General features: G+C 40.8%; 1 protein-coding gene across 6 annotated transcripts in view; it reads right to left on the bottom strand.

Moving 5' to 3' along the window:
* gphna (gephyrin a) overlaps positions 1-19,779 on the bottom strand; it is a 58,706-nt gene that overhangs the window by 11,492 nt on the left and 27,435 nt on the right. For 5 of the 6 annotated variants that reach the window (XM_030081787.1, XM_030081788.1, XM_030081791.1 and 2 more), the window contains 12 exons: positions 18,085-18,222; positions 7,455-7,497; positions 7,078-7,215; positions 6,725-6,817; positions 5,944-5,999; positions 3,874-3,993; positions 3,439-3,497; positions 2,445-2,598; positions 2,135-2,256; positions 1,415-1,502; positions 702-775; positions 512-576 (listed from right to left, as the gene is read on the bottom strand). In XM_030081787.1, the coding sequence (XP_029937647.1) occupies positions 512-576; positions 702-775; positions 1,415-1,502; positions 2,135-2,256; positions 2,445-2,598; positions 3,439-3,497; positions 3,874-3,993; positions 5,944-5,999; positions 6,725-6,817; positions 7,078-7,215; positions 7,455-7,497; positions 18,085-18,222 (1,150 nt within the window). Of the gene's footprint in view, positions 1-511; positions 577-701; positions 776-1,357; positions 1,503-2,134; positions 2,257-2,444; positions 2,599-3,438; positions 3,498-3,873; positions 3,994-5,943; positions 6,000-6,724; positions 6,818-7,077; positions 7,216-7,454; positions 7,498-18,084; positions 18,223-19,779 lie in introns of those variants that run through there. The other variant, XR_003930355.1, reaches the window with a different exon arrangement.

The following is a 19,779-nucleotide window of genomic DNA, read 5'->3' as shown; positions in this document are numbered from 1 at the left end:
CACCACTGCCTGGCCTGTACCTGATTTATAATAAATCCTGTTGCAATATAGCAGCAAACCAATATATTGGTCTAAACCACACCATAAACTGCCCATACAAACCAAGGATGAGGACAACTGGGGCGTGGACATAGTAAACAGGGGCTAATGGTACGTTGGGGTCCCAGGCTAGAGGGGAAAACACAGGAATGGCCAATGTCGTCCTGGTTGGCTGTTGCAGGTTGGGGCCAGGGTAAGTCAATACGTATAGTAGGTAAGAAATGCTTAAGAGACAAAGGGGCCACTGGAGCAAGGCCAGATGGGTCAGAGAGGGTCCAGGGGACTGGACAACAGGGAGAGTTACAGTTCACCTCTGCTACCGAAATGACAGAGAATAAAGAAGTTAAACCGGTATAGACCAGTATATTACATAAACCAAAAAGGTAAAAGTTCGGGTCGGTTAGAACAGACTGGGACCTTGAGGACTAAGGCACATGTACACATGCACACACTGAGGAAAGAAATATAATACCTGGTAGAGCAAAGATGAGTTTCCGTGCTCCGTCAATGTCTACTGTGGCAAAGGTAGTAGGAAGACTGAGAACCAGAGACAGACAGCATTAGTAATAGTAATATCCTTGTAGTAGTAACAGTAGTGGTAGCAGCAGGCTAGTAGTAGCGATATGAACAAGGAATCAGTTCGGCTCCTCTGTTTCTCTCACCCTGGCTTCATGAAGACTCGTCCAAAGTGGATCTGAGCATGAAGATCAATATCCAACACCTGCTTCAGGTAGTCCTGATAAAGACAAAGACAGACAGATAGACAATTATAAGGTAGCACACTTTAGATGGTTACAGTTGCACCATGGCCTTTTGGGCTTCAGTAAGCCAGTTTTTCCAGGAGTTGGGAATAACTGTTGGAATGTGATGGTTAATTTGTCCTCTGCAATTTAAGATTTTCAAAGACAATGGCTGCTCCTGGACAGCTTTTCCACACTTAAAACGAAGTTTGAAGAAAACCAGAGGAAAGAGACACACTTAATCATCTCTCTCTGTTCACAAAATGACTTGATGTTGTGATGGAAATCTTTATTTTGTTTGTTTCATTTTAAAGGAATACATCACTCCCTATAACTGACTACAAATATTCCCTTGCTGGTGTTGCCAAAATTCAGAAAGGCAGAGAAATCAGGGGTCATCGTCACTGTCAATCACTTGTTACTACCTGAAATCTGATTTCACCATCCCTGTCAATTTTGGATCTCAGATCTACCGTTTTCTCATTTGGCCTGAGTGCTGAGTGGTAGTTTAGTGGGTAAATGAATTGCTGGTAAATGTTTCCCCTACATTGTGAGAAGTTCATGATTAAACAGCATACCAACTCCAAATGTCAAAAGATTCTTTGGTTGGTTAGTGGTAATGGGTCACAGGTCACCTTCTCTCCCATGGACACACCCCCTGAGGTGATGATGACATCGGCACGACTGATTCCCTCATGGAGAGCTGACAGCAGGTCATCAGGGCTGAAGATACGATAGAATAACAATAATAATGGACGTATTATGACATGCATTATATCATATTCAGGTTTGTCGTTATTGGGATAATCACAGCCCAAAGAGGACAAGTAGACAGTACTCAGTTCTGTTTGGCTGCTTTAGGTAAAAGCAGCCACCAGGTGGCTTTTATAGTGGTTAGTTGAGCCAGTGCTGATGGTGACTGATTGACTGATCTTGTTCACCTGATTAAAATGCCCCTAATAAAGCAGTATAATAATAAAAAGCAGGAGATTTCTGTTCCTTAACAGACTCAAGAGGCGTCTCTATTATTAGATTACAAGTGATAGGTTCTATTATTAAAATTTTAAATTAGAGCAAACTATTACCTTAAAGTGAAATAAATAATATGCATTTATTAAATATTTTTGCCAGTGACATGTAATACCCAAAAGAAAGAGGCAGGTGAAAATACGATTTCCGAATTATGTATATATTCTCACATGCATTTTCTGAAATTTTCACTTGTCTTTGCCAGAGAGAAAAAGCACCTCACCAAGATTTTAGAACAAAACCCCTAAATAAATACTTCTACTTTTGCAGCATCAGAGCCAGCAGGTCAAGAAGTCAATGAGAGTGAACAGATTTCATGCTCATACTTGTCACCGACGATGCCCAGGTTGATGGTGGGGTATCCATGTTCTTGGATGGTGGCCAGCAGGGTGGAGCGGTTGGAGTCTCTGATCTTCCCTGGGTGGAGATCATCCTCTGGATTCAACAGCTGGACACACACACACACACACACACACACACACACACACACACACACAGGAATTCAACTGGCAATCCGATATAGAAGCAGACCAAAAGCTTTCTGACCTTTACAACTGCATAAAGATATGTGTGCAAAAATAAAAACGTGTATTTGCATCAGTGTGTGTGTGTGTGTGTGTGTGTGTGTGTGTGTACCTCGTTGCCAGTAGACATGACAGCCACGACAGGGAACTTGTGGACGCTGACCTCAGTCACTCCTACTGTTGCCAGCAGGCCAATCTCTGATGGGCCCATATGGGTTCCCTTGGCCAAGACACACTCTCCTCGCCTAATGTCATGACCTATTGGCCTGTGCAGAGAGACAGAAGATGATCACATTATATACAGGTGGTTTTCTGCTTTAACTAGTTTACACCAAGTTGAATACAGAATACACTCAATCTTGGGGCTGGTATATATATTTAAGCACCAGACTTTTTCAGTTCCCTCATTTTAGATATTAGGTCTTAGTAACTATTTTTGAGGACTTCTTAAGCATTTTGTACATTTTCTGGGTGGTATTTTTAAGGGCTGGGTTTTCGCAAGGATGCACTGCTTAAACAACCTACTATACATACTACTGCAAAACACCTGGTTAGACTAATAAAATATACAACATATTATATAATAAATCAGGTGACAAACTGACCCAAACAATTTATTCCAAATTTCCATTCCATTAGACCTTTTTCACAGCAGGCATTTGACATGAAATAGCATGGTAAACACAGGTGGTACTAATGATATTAACTAAGGTTCTGTTGCATTTAGGTCTAACAGAGCCAGAGTCCTTGTACTACTCATACTTACTCACTGGAAAGGCTCTGGAGCATTTAAACTGAAAAGAACCTTAATTAATGTCATTACTAACACCTGTGTTTACCCTGCTATTTCTTATCAAAATGGCTGCTGTGAAAAAAGCCATTAAGCAATCTAAGCAATCTAATTTCCTTTGGGATAACAATGGATTTGAAGCTGAAGTTATTTAATGAATTATTAATTTATTAAACCAAGTCACACTGCACTGAATGTAGATGTATTATGAAAATTAAGGACATAAATGATAACTATATAGTATTGTGAAAACTACTACTGTGTGCACTCAGCTGTACTGTTTTTTTTAGTATTTATGTGCTGTGGTTGGTCTTACCTAATGTCTTGTCCTGGACGGGCCTGCACCATGATCCTTACCTCCAGCTCCTCTGTGCCCTGAAACACTCAAGACAGTCAACATCACACACTACTACCAGCCTACAGGAAACAGTGTGCGACCACAAAATTTGATATAAAACAGTGGTTCCCAAACCTGTCCTCAAGGCCCTACTGTCCTGTAGGTTTTTGTTCCAGCTCTACTCTTGCACACCTGACCCAATTAAGGCCCATGCACCTTCATGCATGCCCTGTTCAGGTAGGGCTGTTTCAACCAATCAGCATGAAGCCCTTAAATGGATCAGGTGTAAAAGAGTAGAGCTGAAACAAAAATCTGCAGGGCAGGGGGGCCTTGAGCACTGGGTTGGGAGCCAATGATATAAATATACAAGATAGTGTCCTAGGTACAGGGTAGCATCCTAAGTTGTGCACTTACATCTTCAGACTCTCTCAGCAGCTCTGTGTCTTCTACCTGGACCACAGCGTCAGCTCCACAGGGGATCGGAGCCCCAGTCGTCACCCTCATTACCTGACCGGGCATCACTGTATGACTGGGCTGCATCCATAAAGACACAAACAGTTTATTTCTTTGCAGCTTCAAGAGAAATGCAGTTCAACAACTATCATTTGTTATGCTTGCAGTACCAGGTACCACATATTTTGGAATTAGTATTCATTTTAACAATGTTAGCACTGACACAATGAAACTGGATTAGTAGCAGTAATCACACCAGTGGTAGTAAAAGCAGTACCAGTAGCAGTGCAGTGTTAATTTCATCGGCTATTTTTCAGTTAAGTTTTAGTCTCAGTCTTGTGTCAAATGCCCTTATTAGTTTTAGTCATATTTAGTCAACTTGTATTCTTTTTTGTTTAGTCACATTTTAGTCGACGAAAAGTCTTGGCATTTTAGTCGAATTTTAATCGAAGAAAATCCAAAGTATTTTAGTCTAGTTTTAGTCGTCTAAATTCCAAAGTATTTTAGTCTTGTTTTAGTCAATAGTCTTTTTTTAGGCTTTGAATGCAGATTGACACTAATGTTGATTAAAAAATCTAGTCTAACCAATAGATTCATTTTAGTCTTTTTTCAATCATCTCTAAGGTTTATGTGATTATTACCTGATGAAGTAGCTCCACATGTTGAATGATTAGGAATGCTACGTTGGTAAAGGTGGCTGGTCTGATATTCACAGAAATGCATCCATGTTCTAATTTGCTTATTTTATTATGAACCAACATTATTAAACAACTCTTTAGGACTTTTAAACAGTCAAGATAAAAAAAATTAGCAGAACATGCAACAATATATTTTTAAACCACTCTTTTGCCATAAGTACAACATAAGAAACCCACCTTTCTGATCTGAAATGAAAATAGGTCTTAAATAAAGCCTGACATATTCTAATAAAATAAAAAAAAAATAAATGCATATAGATCCAGATGCAGCTACGACATCTCAAATCAGGAATAATAAGTTTATCTTCTATTGTTCAGTGTGTTTCAGGCAGGAATACATTTACTGAAACATAGGTCAACACGTGAAATGACTGTGTATTGATTGGCAGCAGGTTTTAACTTTGTTCTCGCCGCGCTACGCTTCAGACAGTGCCGGTGGGTGTGTGCTCCTCAGTCACACACACACACACACACACACACACACACACACACACACACACACACACACCCCAGCATGAGCACACAGCAGCGCAGGAGGAGAAAATCTAACGCACATCCAATGAATGCAATTTTTGGATTGTAATTTAAGTCTATGACGAAAAAGGAAAGAGAAATTTTATTCCGTTTTTATTTAATGAAGTAGATTTCGTCTCGTCTTTTTTCGTCAACAAAAAATACGTGTTAATTTCGTCACAGTCAGTGTTTAAGGGTATTGATTTCGTCTCGTCTTCATCTCGTTTTCATCATGAAAAAACCCATCGTTGACGAATACATTTCGTCTAGTCTCATCTGACGAAATTAACACTGTAGTAGTGAAAGTTGTAGCTTTAGTAATAGTAATTAGGGTTCTGATTTTGGGAAGTTTCATTAATCAATTGGTCATTGCCATTAACAATCAATTAACTGATGTTTTTAAAATGTATTCCCTTTTTGTTTATGATTTAAGAGACCAAACATGTTTTCTTTCCCCGATCAAAGCTTTTTTTTTTAAACATCTGAGATATGGATGGACACATTTAAGACATAGAGAAGAATTTGCTTAGCTTAAAATAATCAATGCAAAAAAGCGATAATACTGTATTACTGAAAAGTGATGAATGAAGTACAGGTCATGGTCAAATTCTTAATATTGATTAATCAATTACTGATTAATCATTAACATCTCTGAGAATTACAGTACGCGCTTTTGTGACTTCTGTAGTAGTAGTATTATTAACAATGTTTTACTACTAGTGGTAGCATCACTAGAGGTGGTAGTAGTTGTGTTATTAACAATAGTAGCAGTTATGTGGTATTAATGGTGTGGTCTTATGTGGTTTAACTATATTCTGACCTGTTGTCCAGCCTGTGATTCTCCCATAATGAAGCGATCTCCTGGGCCATCAGCAGCTACAGGTCAATGATAATCATGTTCATCAAGGACATCAGAACACTTAAATTGTTAGATAGATCGATCGATAGATAGTTAGATAGATAGATAGACAGATAGATAATTACAAGAAAACTATTGGAAATTTGAAAAAAAAAAAAAAATTAAAATAATTTCAAGAAAAATGGTCAAAAAATTACAATTTACAATTAGTAAAAAAGAAAAAATACAACAAAATTTAAAGAGAAATACAAGAAATTAGCCAAAAAATAATTTTAAAATATTACACGAAAAATTAGAAGACAACTGTCAAACTGTCACAAATAATAACAAAAACTATACTTAAAATCATTATTCATTTTATGTATATATATAAATTATAAATTATATATTCAAATTGAATTACTACATTACAAATGATTACAAATTACTATAAACCGGATTCTCTATGGGAAATAACATTTAGAGTCTTGAATTTCACCCACCCGTGCTTTAGCAGCCCTGTGGGCCAGTAGCCATTATTAATGCTAGAAAGGAGGGCGGGACCATCAATACTACCAGGCAATCAGCAGCCAGTGGCTGATAAATAATGAATGTCTACAAAATGACTTGTTAGATGCTAGGTGCAAGAGCAGCATTACTTAAATAATTTCTTCCCAGTTTCTTTCATTAAAATAACAGCTGTTTTTAACAAAATGATGACAATAACATCTCTTTAAATAATACCAGAAATCACAAGCCTGACCTCGTACAGCGTAGCCATCTTTAACAGAGGCGGGGAACGGAGGAAGGTTGTCTTTGGCGTAGATGTCCTGAGCAAGAACTCGACCCATACCATCTATATACACAGACAGGTCCAACCAATCAGAGATTTAATAACTGATACTCCAGCTGTACCGTCAGATAGAACAACAGAGAGCTACAATACCTGTGTTTGTGTCCATGGCTCTTTGTGTGCATGTAGAGGTCATTTCAAATACAACACTGAAGATGTGGGTGCAGCTGATCACTTCAGAGTCAAACAGGAGATGCACACACACACACACACACACACACACACACACACACACACACACACACACACCTGACGACACTCACCTCTGTAGTTGATGACCTCAGTTCCCAGAATAGGAGTCATCTCCAAAACTGTGATGAAGGCTTTGTCCATTGATGTCAATGGGAAAGGAGACATGCGATGGCGTCGCGCCACTTTGCTGATGTCCACTGCACTGTGGCCTGCACACACATGTGAGCACACAGACACACATGCACAGAAACAACATAACAGAGTTTGTGTGTGTATGTGTGTGTGTGTGTGTGTGCAGAAAGTGGAATGGGCAATGTGGTGCATTCACAATAGCTATAATAATAAATTTTAAATTGTCCAGAGTGATGAAAGTTGTTACTGCAAGGCTGACATGTTAATCAGACACCCACACGCTTGTGTGTGCACACAGCACACACACCGGACTTACTGGCTCTCAGAATGTTCTCATTACTGCCACATCGTGACTGAACCTGCAGAGAGACAGAGAAACATTCTATATTTGGTCAAGTGTTTTAATGCAAATATATACAAGGGGTCTTTTAAAAATTGTGCTTTTATTACACTTTGAAAGGAATCACAATGACAGAACAAGAAATAGTGGTGAATCTATTGGTAGCCAATGTTGAATACATGGGACATGAAAACATCGTTTACATTAATCCTAGCTGGGAGATTCAAAACCCGCTTCCCAGCAGCCAGTGTCTGTTTCCCAGTCAAAGGCAGATATGTGTAAGTGCACAGAATAACACAGGGTTAGGCCCAAAACAATGAACTCAGTGCAGGAGTTAGATCAATATATCAGGGCTTTTGTTAAATATCAAATACCAGCTAATCAGGCCAGTGCATTTAAAGGCAGTGTCATATCTAGAGTACGCCAACGGCATAGGTTAGGTGGATCACCCTTCTTTAAAGGGATAGTTCATCCGTTTTTAAAAAATTTGATTTCATTCCCCCCCAGCTCTTATGTAGGACAGTAGTGTTGTTATCTTCATCTCATTGGGCTTCATTGACCAACTGTTCTTCAGAACAAATTTGTTCTTAAAACAATTACACAGTTTTCAAGAAGATTCTGGCATTCATTAGTGTTTTCTTATTTGAGATTTGTTCTTAGGTAAGAACAGAATCTACACATACTCAAGAGCCCTTGGAGGCACATTTGAGTGCTGACATATTTGGGCAGAATAATTGGCTATTATGTTTTCTTCAGCTCAGTTGTGGTATAACACTACAGGATTATTACACTAATATTTATATAATTTATAATATTTTTGACAATTACTGTGATTATTTGACAGAGCTTTTCGTCTGTTAAAATAAACACAACGCTAACATAGATTTGCACTCAAAAGTTTACCTCTTTACCAGATACAGCGTTCACAGGAACAGCACCCCATGCGTTTTATTTTCTTACTTTATATCCACCACTGACACTAAATATGAGCTCTGAGTTCTGCATCCTGGAGGATTTCAGCTCCATTGTGCCACTGCAGCGTCCCGTGTCACGCTGTTCCTTGTCGTGCTATTGTGTGTGCACGTGTGTGACAGCGCTGTTTATGTGTCCCTACACTTGTCCTCACTCATTTTGCAATCACTTGCTCAATAAAAAGATACAATGGCAGGTGGTTTGGTGTTCACTTCCTGCAGCAGTGCATCCATTTCAGAGCCAAAGAACTGTCTTTTTATAAACAATGCACAAAAAGTAAGGAAATTTATGTTCGGTAGATTATTTCTTTGTTGTAACAATGTTTCTTCGCAAAAAATCTCATATCATTGGAAAGCCTGTTTATTTCCCTTTTAAATGGTGCCACATTTGTAGGGAACATGCATTTGTGGGATGAGCAGCAGAGCTGAGTATGTGGGTTGCACCCATGAAAAATTTGCCAAATCCTCTCTGCCAATGCCTAACAGCTTATTCTGCCATTGATTCTTGTTTGGTGTTGTTGTGATTGGATGATTGAAGTTTGAGTAAACAAGACATATTGGCAATTTAACAATTTATTCATTTAACAAACAGGAGCCTCAGTAGCGTGTGGAAGAACCATACACAGCCACAACAGCCTGACACCTCCTCCTCATGATGATCAGCAGCCGGGTCACACACTGCTGTGGGATGGCATCCCATTCTTCAACCAGCATTTGTCACAAGTCAGCCAACGTGGTTGTATTGGTCACTCTGGCACGAACAGCATGCCCAAGCTGATCCCACAAGTGTTCAATGGGGTTGAGGTCAGGACTGCTGGCAGGCCATTCCATTCTCTCCACTCCCAAATCTGGAGGTAGTTTCTGATAAACCCCACTCTGTGAGGGTGAGCGTTGTCATCTTGGAAGATAGAGTTCGGTCCCAGACTGTGGAGATATGGGATTGCCACCGGCTGCAGAATCTCATCTCGACATCTCCGATCTCGATATCTTGAGATTGCCTCCAATGATGACAAGCCTCATTTTTCCAGTGAGGGAGATGCCGCCCCACACCATCACACTGCCTCCACCAAAAGATGTTACTCTTTCAGTACAGTAATCAGCATAGCGTTCTCTGCATCTTCTCAACACTTTGACCATACAATCCAAATGCCGTAGGCAGAATCCGGACTCATCGCTGAACATAACGCTCCTCCATATGTTCAGGTTCCAGTGCATGTGTTGCCGACACCAGCGCAAACGGGCCTGGCGGTGAAGGGTAGTCATGGCAGGCCTCCTGGCAGCCCTGTGAGACCGGAGTTTGGCTGCGTGCAGTCTGTTCCGGATTGTATGGGCAGAGAGTCATCGGCCATATTGTCCTGCAAACCTTGACTGCAAATCTGTAGCAGACAGCCTATGGTACCTAAGTGCTGACAGGGTGAGGAAACGGTCTTCTTGGGGTGCCGTCTTCTTGGGACGCCCACTTCGGGGCCTGTCTCTGACAACCCCCGTTATATGGAACTTGGCCTTCACTTTGGAAATGGTACTAGGGCTCACTCCAAATAATGCTGCAACTTGATTTTGCGGAACACCAGTTTGAAGTTGTCCTATCGCACGGGCCCTATCCAGATCAGTCGAACGTGGCATGCCAATTCTTGGAGCAGACACCTACTGACCACTGTAGCAGGGTCCATGCTCACAGGTGCTGCCAATCAGGTGACAATCAGGCACCTGATTGGCAGCACCTGGGGATACCAGAAGCTCAAAACAAGAGTCAATAGCAACAGCAGAATAAGCTGTTAGGCATTGGCAGAGAAGATTTGGAAAATTTTTAATGGGGGCAACCCACATACTCAGCTCTGCTGCTCATCCTACAAATGCATGTTCCTTACAAATGCGGCACCATTTAAAAGGGAAATAAACAGGCTTTCCAACGATATAACATTTATTGCCAAGAAGCATTGTTACAACAAAGAAATAATCTACCAAACACATTTCCTTACTTTTTGTGCGATGTTTATAAATGTCTGTCCAGTGTACAGTGCTCTGCCATCTTTAGAATTGTGTTATGGCATTCTTGACTTCTCTCAATTTAATCAGGTTCTGTGTGTGGTTTGAGTGTGGTTGTTGGTTGTTTTATAAATGTATTTTGATTATTGAATGTTTGTTTGTATATTTCAGCTAACATAGTCAGTCACGCACAATGGGGATGCTGGGCCATTCCGCCTCATTGTCTTCCTGTAACAACAGGAAGCACACACTGATTTGTAGTTCAGTGCAGCCGGAATGTAATATGTGTAGAGAAACTATGTGTTGGAGTTACACTAAGAGCTACGGTATATTGAACTGTGTCTCTGATGCATGAGGTTACCTCTACTTGTTCTCCTTCCCAAGTGTTCAGGCTGAAAGATACCCGGAGGCCCATGCAACTTTATTTGGTCTGGCAGGGTATTAATTGATATAGAATATTTATTAATATTTTGTATATATTGTTGGGTGTATTTATTAGGGTTGTAAATATTTTGAGATATGGTTATGTGTATATTTTTTTTTTTTGATCAAATTTTTACTTTATTGCAAAAATAAAGTACAGATAGGCACATGAGCGGAACAAAAAGTCAAAGGACATATATCCATATACCTATATATACAGTGATATTCAAATATACATAAGTAAGCAGTTAAAGTAAAGAAAATAATTAACCAATAAGTATAAGAACAAAATAAATCAAAAACTCAATAAACAAACAATATAAATATTAGGGGAAAAAAAAAAAAAAAAAAAAAATCCCCAAGAGTGACCCACCCACTCCCTGGATCCAGGACTCCATCCCCCTATCACACATCACAACGGAAATCCACGGAGAGTAGTAAGAAGTGTGTGCCAAGCGTTAATTGCCGACTCTTTAGCATCGTGGACTCTGGCTGTCGACAACTCTAGATAGACAATGTCCAGATACATCATAATCCACGCCCGGAAAGAAAGTGAGTGCGGAGGTTTCCAGCGTGTGGCAACCAGTTTTTTCCCGGCTGTAAGTCCAGCCAACAGTGCTCTTTTCTTGTCCAGTGTCAAAACCAGATCTGACAGATCATTCAAAATAAGAGTGGCAGGCAAGCAGGGTAGTCTGATCTTGAACAACTTTGAGAGGTTAAAAGCGACCATCCTCCAAAAAACAGCCACTGGGGGACACTCCCAAAACATATGAAAAAAACTGCCAGTTGCTTTGGAAGAGCAAAAGGTACATAAAGGGTCATTTATAACCTTCATCAAATGAAGCTTCCTTGGAGTTAAGTATACCCTATGTATAAAGTTATAGTGTATTTGCTGATGATCAGGATTCCTAGATGCTAAGTGCACATTAATCCACACTTTATCCCAGTCAAAAGCGGGTTTCAGATCTGAAACATCTCTCCTCCAGATTGCGTCTAATGCTAGGGGTCTGTAAGAATGCTGTAATAAGAACCAATAAAGTCTTGAAACAAAACCAGTTGTGCTTTTAGCAGAGCGAAACAATTTATGAAGTGGGTGTGGTGTGAGGGGGCCCTGTAAAGGAACACCAGTATCTTCTAAAGACGATCTCAGTTGTAAGTAAAAGAAAAAGGACGTACGTGGTGTACCGTACTTTTTACATATGTCCTGAAAAGTAAGTAATCCCCCCTCCCCATAAATATCACTAAGAGTACGAATGTTTTTTCTTTCCCAGTCAGGAAAACAAATAGGACGACCACCAATCAGCAATTTATCATTATTAAATATTGGAGAATGTGGGCCCCACCCAGAAGAGCAACGAGCTAATTTCTCCGCCCTCCTCCATATAAATAGCAAATGTGAGATTAGGGGACCAAATCTCAAACGGCATTGCTTGACTGAAGTACTTGACTGCAAGATATTAACAAAGGAATACGGGGCTAACAGCCGCTCCTCTAAAGCTCGCCATGACACCTGTGCATCAGGTTGAAACCAAGTTAAAAGAGGCCTCAGTGTAAAAGCCCAGTAATAAAATTTGAAATTTGGGAGAGAGAGGCCACCGGCCTGTCTCTCTCGCTGCATTGTGGTAAGCTTAATACGCGGTCGTTTGCCACGCCAAAGAAATTTGGATATAGCCGATTGTAATTTGGACCAATATTGAGGAGGCGGGGGAAGGGGGAGCATTGAGCTAACAAAATTGACTCTGGGCAGGATATTCATTTTAATTATAGCTACCCTCCCGCGAAGTGAATTTGGGAAGCTAGACCACCTGTCAAGGTCTGCCACGACTTTGTTGAGTGTATTACCAAAATTGTTTTTAATCACTGCCTGTATAGAGGAATAAATATCTATCCCCAGATAAATAAAATTTTTGGTGACTGGGATAGATGCAGGGATGGAAGCATTGCACATGGCCTGATTTAATGGCAGCAAAGCAGATTTCTGCCAGTTTATTTTAAAACCGGAAAGCTTGCCATAATTTTCAAAGGTCGACAAAACATGTGGGATACATTGGGCTGGGTTGTTTAAATACAATAGAACGTCATCAGCATATAGCGAGACGTGATGGTGTGTTCCACTAATAGAAATTGGAGAGATTGTAGGTGAGCTGCGCATGGCTTGTGCCAGTGGTTCAAGAGAGAGGGCGAATAACAGAGGGCTGAGAGGACAGCCTTGTCTCGAACCTCTGGAGATAGCGAAGGGAGGGGAGGTAGTTTTGCCTGTGAGCACTACTGCTGATGGATTTTTATACAGCACTTTAACCATATTAATGAACGGTAAGCCGAACCCCATAGACTCAAGCACTGACCACAAAAAAGGCCACTCCAGGCGGTCAAAGGCCTTCATTGCATCTAGTGAAAGGACAGCAGCAGGGGAATCTAAACTTTGAGCGCCATCTATGACATGCAATAACCTTCTGACATTGTCTGTAGCCAGCCTAGACTTTATGAACCCCGTCTGGTCACTATGAATCAGCTCTGTCATATGATTTTGAAGCCGTCGAGCCAATAGTTTCGCGTAGATCTTTAAATCAGCATTTAGCAGTGAGAGCGGCCTATAACTGGAGCACTCTGTTGGATCCTTTCCTTTCTTAAGAAGCAGTGAGATTAATGCCGAATTAACATCCCTAAAAAATGAGCCTTCCTTAATTGAATGTTGGATCATATCCACTAACAGCGGGCCAATCAGAGGCCAAAAAGTGACATAAAATTCGGGCGGAATACCATCTGGCCCTGGAGATTTGCCTTTACGCATGTCCTTAACAGCTGCCTCGCACTCCTGCAATGTAACCGGACCATCTAGTTCTGCGGAATCATCACTACTTAAGGAAGATAGTTCAATGCTATTTAAGAAATTATTGCAGTCATTTTTGTCAAAATTATTTTCCGACTCGTATAATTCCTGATAAAAGGAGGCAAAGGAAGCATTTACTGTTTTCGGGTCAGACCATCTTTGTCTTTAATGCAGAAAATATCAGCAAAATGCTCGTCTGTCCGAAGCTTCATTGCTAGAAGATGACTGGGTTTTGAGGAATTAAAGTAATAATTTTGCCTTGTTTTATGCATAAGAAATTCTGAGCGACGCTTCAGAAGAGAGTTAATTTCTTTTTTAATCAGTTCCTTCTGTAATGCTATATGGACGTTAAAGTTATGTTGCAAGATAGCATCAAGGGTCGCATATTTTAATTCTAAAGCTTCTAATTTGGCTGCACGTTCCCTATTTCGTGTTGAAGCGTATAAGGTGCTATTACTTCTTATAAAGCCCTTCACTGCCTCCCAAAGAATCCTTGGATCAGAAACAGAGCCAACATTGAACTCCAGAAACTCACTGAAATTACTTTCAAACTGAGTCTTGAATAATTCATCTCGCAATAAAGATGAGTTAAATCGCCACCTAGTGGCTCTAGTGGGAGACGGGCGAACAGTAACTGAACAATATACTGGTTTATGATCAGACCAGGTAACTGGAATATAATGCGCATCTTGAATATTCTGAAATAAATCTTTTGAGGCAAAGATAAAATCTAGCCTCGAAAAGGATTTATGTCTCGCCGAGTAAAATGAAAAGTCTTTTAAAGAGGGGTTTAACATACGCCAAATGTCAACCATGCCTGTATCAGATGCCCACTGGTGCAGTGCCTCAGACGCAAGACGTTGGTCTCTAGACTCAATGCCACCTGTTTTGTCCATGCTGTTGTCCCACACCGCATTAAAGTCCGCCCCTAGAACTAGCTGAAACCCTGTAAGGTCAAGCAGAGTTTTGGTTAATAAATGATAGAAAGCAACATCAAACACATTGGGAGCGTAGGCAGAAATAAGTGCAATATTTTTTCCATCCATGCGTATCTTAGCAATGGCTATCCGACCGGCATCATCCGACCAAGAGTCAATCAAGTCAAATTTTAGTTTGCGTTTGCAAAGTACCATCACCCCTTTACATTTAGTAACTGCAGATGAAGTTGCAATTGGATGATAAAGTTTATTGGCTAATCGACCCGCATCTTTGGACAATAAATGTGACTCCTGAATCAAAGCAAAATCTATATTTTTCTTGCGGAGAAACTCTAGTACAGTGGTTCTTTTGTGTGAAATGTTAAGACCCCTAGCATTGACTGAAATGAGTTTGAGAGCCGTCATATATTAAAGCTATGTAGTAAAATGAAAAAAGAAGTTGCCTCCACAGCAGTAAGAGAGAAGTCTGGATCCATAAAAGGAAAAGGAAAATCCCCCCCCCCCCCCCAAAAAAAAAAAAAACACACACACATCAACAACACCAATAAGAACAAAGGAAGGTGAAGAGACAACGAACTATCAAACCTTCCTGGTAAATCCAAAATTGGATAACTAACTCAGGGAACTAAGAGTTTCTGGCACACCCAAGTAGGGCAGCAGCACCACCCGTTATCATAATAGTATGAACTTTTTTTTTTTTTTTATCACTCTCTCTTTTTTCTCCTCCTTTCTTTACATCCTTTCCCCTCCTAAATCTTATCATTACAGTATCTACCACACATCAATACGGGACATCCTCCACAACCCATTGCACCACTGGACATATCCTCCAACCCACACACATACCCCAAGTATGCACTACACCCAAAACCAAGGCACAAATATACATTCCCACCTGGTAATAATGCACGTATGGTCTATAAATCATGTTAAGCATGAACCTATAAAGAGAACAGTCATAACAATAACAGTCCTTATGATAAAGTTGTAGACCAGTATTATGAGGTAGAGTGAAAATAAAATGAAAAAAAAATAAAAATAAAAATAAAAACATCTCCAACTTCAGTGTCAAGAACTCGAGATGTTCATCTTAATGTCTCTCAGAGGGAGACGGTGAGTAAAACATAAATCAAATAGTCTTACCCAGGTAACACTGTAGAGTGCAATGATTGCGGGGAGCGGGGCAGTGTCAGTTAAAGGTTTTTGATACATTTCAACGCCTTCTTAGGGTCTTCAAAGCGGTGCTTTACCCCGTCAGGTGCTGTAAATGAGAGCACAGCTGGATACCCGATGCCAAAGGGGATTTTAGCTGAGTGAAGCATACGTTTGCACTCAAGGAAAGAGTGCCGTCGCTCCTGCGTAGCTTTGGAGAAGTCTTGATAGAAGCTTATCTTGTGATTCTGCCAGCGGACATCCCCGATATCCCTAGCAAGTTGTCTCACCCGCTCCTTCTGCTGAAACCTCAAGAAACGCACGATGAAGGGTCTTGGGGGTGCCCCGGGCTTAGCGGGTACTAGCGACCGATGAGCACGCTCCAAATCCAGGCCTCCCTGGAAATCAGCCTGAAGGATCTCGGGGAGAGTCGCCCTCAAAAATGTTATGGCGTCTTTATCTTCAGCACGTTCTGGAAAGCCATAAATGCGTAGATTCACTCGCCTCTCCCGGTCCTCGTATTCTGTCAGCTTGGCGTTTAGCTTTTCAACCTCAGAAGCCGAAGCCAGGGGCGAGTCGCACCGCTGCCTCTCGGCCTCCAGCATATCCAGTCGGGCCTCCACGCTGGTCATCCTAGTTAGCATGTCGGCTAGTTTAGACTCGATCGCTTCAACAGCTCTTCTCGTTTCAGATACATCCTTGCGGACGTCTGCAAAGTGTTTGGCTTGGTCAGTCAAGATTTTTGTTTGGTCATCTGATAATTTCTGAAGAAGTGCGTGTATTTTAGCGGTGGAGGTAGATTCATCCGCACTCTCCTGAGCTAGCAATCCAGGAGAGGCCTGTGTAGCTTGAGGGCTAGTGGTAGCCTTGGTGCCTGGCTGCTGTTTAGGCGCATTCGCCTCGGTTTTCCGGGAATTCGGCATATCGGTAGCAGGAGAGACTTACACTCAGCAGCTTGTGAAGGAGAAAAAATTGCAAATACCAGAATATTCACACAAAATATAAACTGGTGGTGCCGCAGCCCTCAGCCTAAGCAGCCATCTTGCTCGGCACCATCACGTGACCTCCGGTTATGTGTATATTTATTATGTATTTATGTATGGAAAATTTGTGTTTGTACTTCCTGTTAGATGGTAAATGCTATTAGTTCAGTTGTCCCTATGTGAGCAGGCATTCTACCGTTTGTTAGAGAGGCTATAAGATGATGTTGTTTAGTGTTGGCTTTATATTTGTTCATGGTGCAGAAGAACGGCCTCCTTAACTGCTTGGGCCATCTGACATGGGGTCAACTGGCACGTGCTTTCAATTTACAAAGGCAGTGGAATTCATCAACATAAGAACACAGGTGAAAACAATGTGGTGGTTTAAGAACACGTCATGAATCTGACGTAGACTTTTCTTAGAATCTTTCTTAATAAGAAATTTATGAAAAAACAGTAAATAGATAGAAGATACTGGTGAATGAGACCCATTGTTACTGAGTGCTGGATACTGCCTGGATGCTCCAAATGCTAACTGTTAGCTTCCTGCCACAGAAGAGGCCTTCCCCCCAGCTAACATTCTTAAAAATAACCAGTGAGTAGATTAAGGTAGTTATTTTTAGGCCTGTTAGCCTGGGGGATGTCCATCTAAATGGCAGGAGGCTAACAGCGGATTTTTCTAGAGATCAGATATCAGGCACTGCACTTTATCTAAAAAGACACTGGACATAATCCCTTTCCAAGGCAGTCACTTTCCGTTGACTTGAATGTAAAAAAGACGCATGCAGTTTGAAAAGACAATGCCAACATAAATTTTATGTCTTCAATCAAATGCTGACTAGACAGTTCTCCATAACTGTGTTGGGTGACAGAGAGGCAGACACAGATATGGAAGAGACCATTATAAGCAGTGCATATCAGAGGAGCAGGATGGGCGAGCAAGAAGAGAGCCAACTGCTCCATATACAGACACACACACACACACACACACACACACACACACACACACACACAGACACACAGACACACACACACACTCGTCTGAAGGACCCAGAGGTCAGTGGAGCTTTCCAGAGGCAACTTGGCAGTTACATCCTTTCTTCAAGTAGCAGGATACAAAATGGTGCAAAGGGAAAAAACTGAGAGGCAGGCCAGGAGAGTAAGAAATGCTATCATACACATTAACCACCACTCTACTACAAACACACACATACACATGTGCCACCTGGGCTCACGACCGACTTGCTGCCACGTGCTGAAGAGGCTGACGGCATTTGTTTATTTGTGTGTGTGCATGTGTGTGTATGTGTGTGTGTGTGTGTGTACCTTGGGTGTCGGGCAGGAGGCGGTGGAAAGGCGGGAGGTAGCCTGTGTTGCCCGTGGCGACTCAGAAGGGGTGGAGCTTAAAGAGGCCGAATCTCGAGGGAGCACCTGAACACCTCGAGAGATGATCGAGTCTGGGATCTACACGCGCGCGCACACACACACACACACACACACACACACACACATGCACACAAAAACACATAAACACACACATACTTAATGCTAGTTAAAGAAATGTAAATGTGAAAAGACTGACCTCATCCAGTCCCCAAATCTGATGAAACTACAGACTCTTGTTCCACTACAAAACACAACCAAAACAAACAAGGTGTGACATTTCCTTTCCGCATTCTATTACACTCAACTCTCATGACCAACTTAACCGATAACTGATGGAAACATAGACACCAAAATCATCCATGCGTCCCTGGTCGATCATTCGCTCTGGTGCTCCATGCTAACACTTTAGCATATGCTCCCCCATATTTACTGTTTACGGTGGCGCAAATGCCTTCATGCCTGTAAAAAGTGTTTCTTCTGATTTACTATCCAAGTGGAAATCCATTTTCATGGCACTACACCAGGATTTTTGCACTTTTCACCACATACATGTTTATGCTGAAGTGCATCTCTCTTTTGATACAAAGTAGAGCAAGGGATTATTGAAACTGCTCAAGTCAACAGCTTTGTTTGGTTTGCTAAACCAGAAAGTAATGGTTTTACCTTTGCTTGTGAACGGTGTCTAATGACTAGTGAAAGCATGTCTTCATTTTTCATGTTTGCGCTAACATTGCTACTGCCTTGTTCATATAGAGGAACGCATCAAGGTTTAAAATGAGAACAAGCATCCGTTACATCTATTTGGAGTGGCAGGAGATATTTGCCAAGCGATGTAAATCAAATTTTCCTGGACAAAACAAGGCTTAGGATTAGTGGTTGAACAATGTGGGTTTCCGTGGGTTTCAATGGCCGATGCCAATGCCCATATCATTGTGTTTTTTTTTGGTTTTTTTTGGGCATCTGATAAAATACAACACTTTAATAATGATGATAACAAATGAGACACAAAATTGATGAACTTAACAAAAGATTTATTTAACACTAATGTTACTGTGGTTATTGTCCGTTTGCTCAAGGAGATTCGCACTCTGTCTGGAGTGCACTTACTTCAATTTTTTAAAAAACTATCACCTAAATAAATAGGTAATCAAAAAACTCAACTTTGTAAAACAAAAACAAAAACAAAAAAGTATATGAATGCAAGTTTTAGTGCCCTTACCAATAGCATTTAACAGCAGATAACAGCATCTCCTTTTTTCAAACAAAGAACGGAAATTTGTAAACATTGTTATTATTTTTTATTAATTTACTGTATTGAAGTGAATACATAAAAAAAACAAACAAAAAAAAAAACATTATTAGCGCACACAGTAGCAACAGCAGCATCTCTTTGTTTTTGGTTCCATAAACATTTATTTAACATCAATTTCTTATTCATTGGAACACAGAAAAAAACTGCATTGCCTCATCTTGCTCAAATGCATCTGCACTCCACTTATTATTTTAAATGAAAAAAAAAAAAAATTGCCCTTGTGAGGCATCAATTGATCCCAAATATCTCTAAAAGCTAGATATAGGCCCGATTAATCAGTTGACAATTACTTATGATCATGATGCAGGAGGATTCATGCTATC

The sequence above is a fragment of the Myripristis murdjan genome, chromosome 22 (genome assembly GCF_902150065.1).
Source record: "Myripristis murdjan chromosome 22, fMyrMur1.1, whole genome shotgun sequence".
Classification (NCBI taxonomy): Eukaryota; Metazoa; Chordata; class Actinopteri; order Holocentriformes; family Holocentridae; genus Myripristis; species Myripristis murdjan.
The sequence above is the reverse complement of the archived record's forward strand: the minus strand, read 5'-3'. Positions and strand labels throughout refer to the sequence as shown.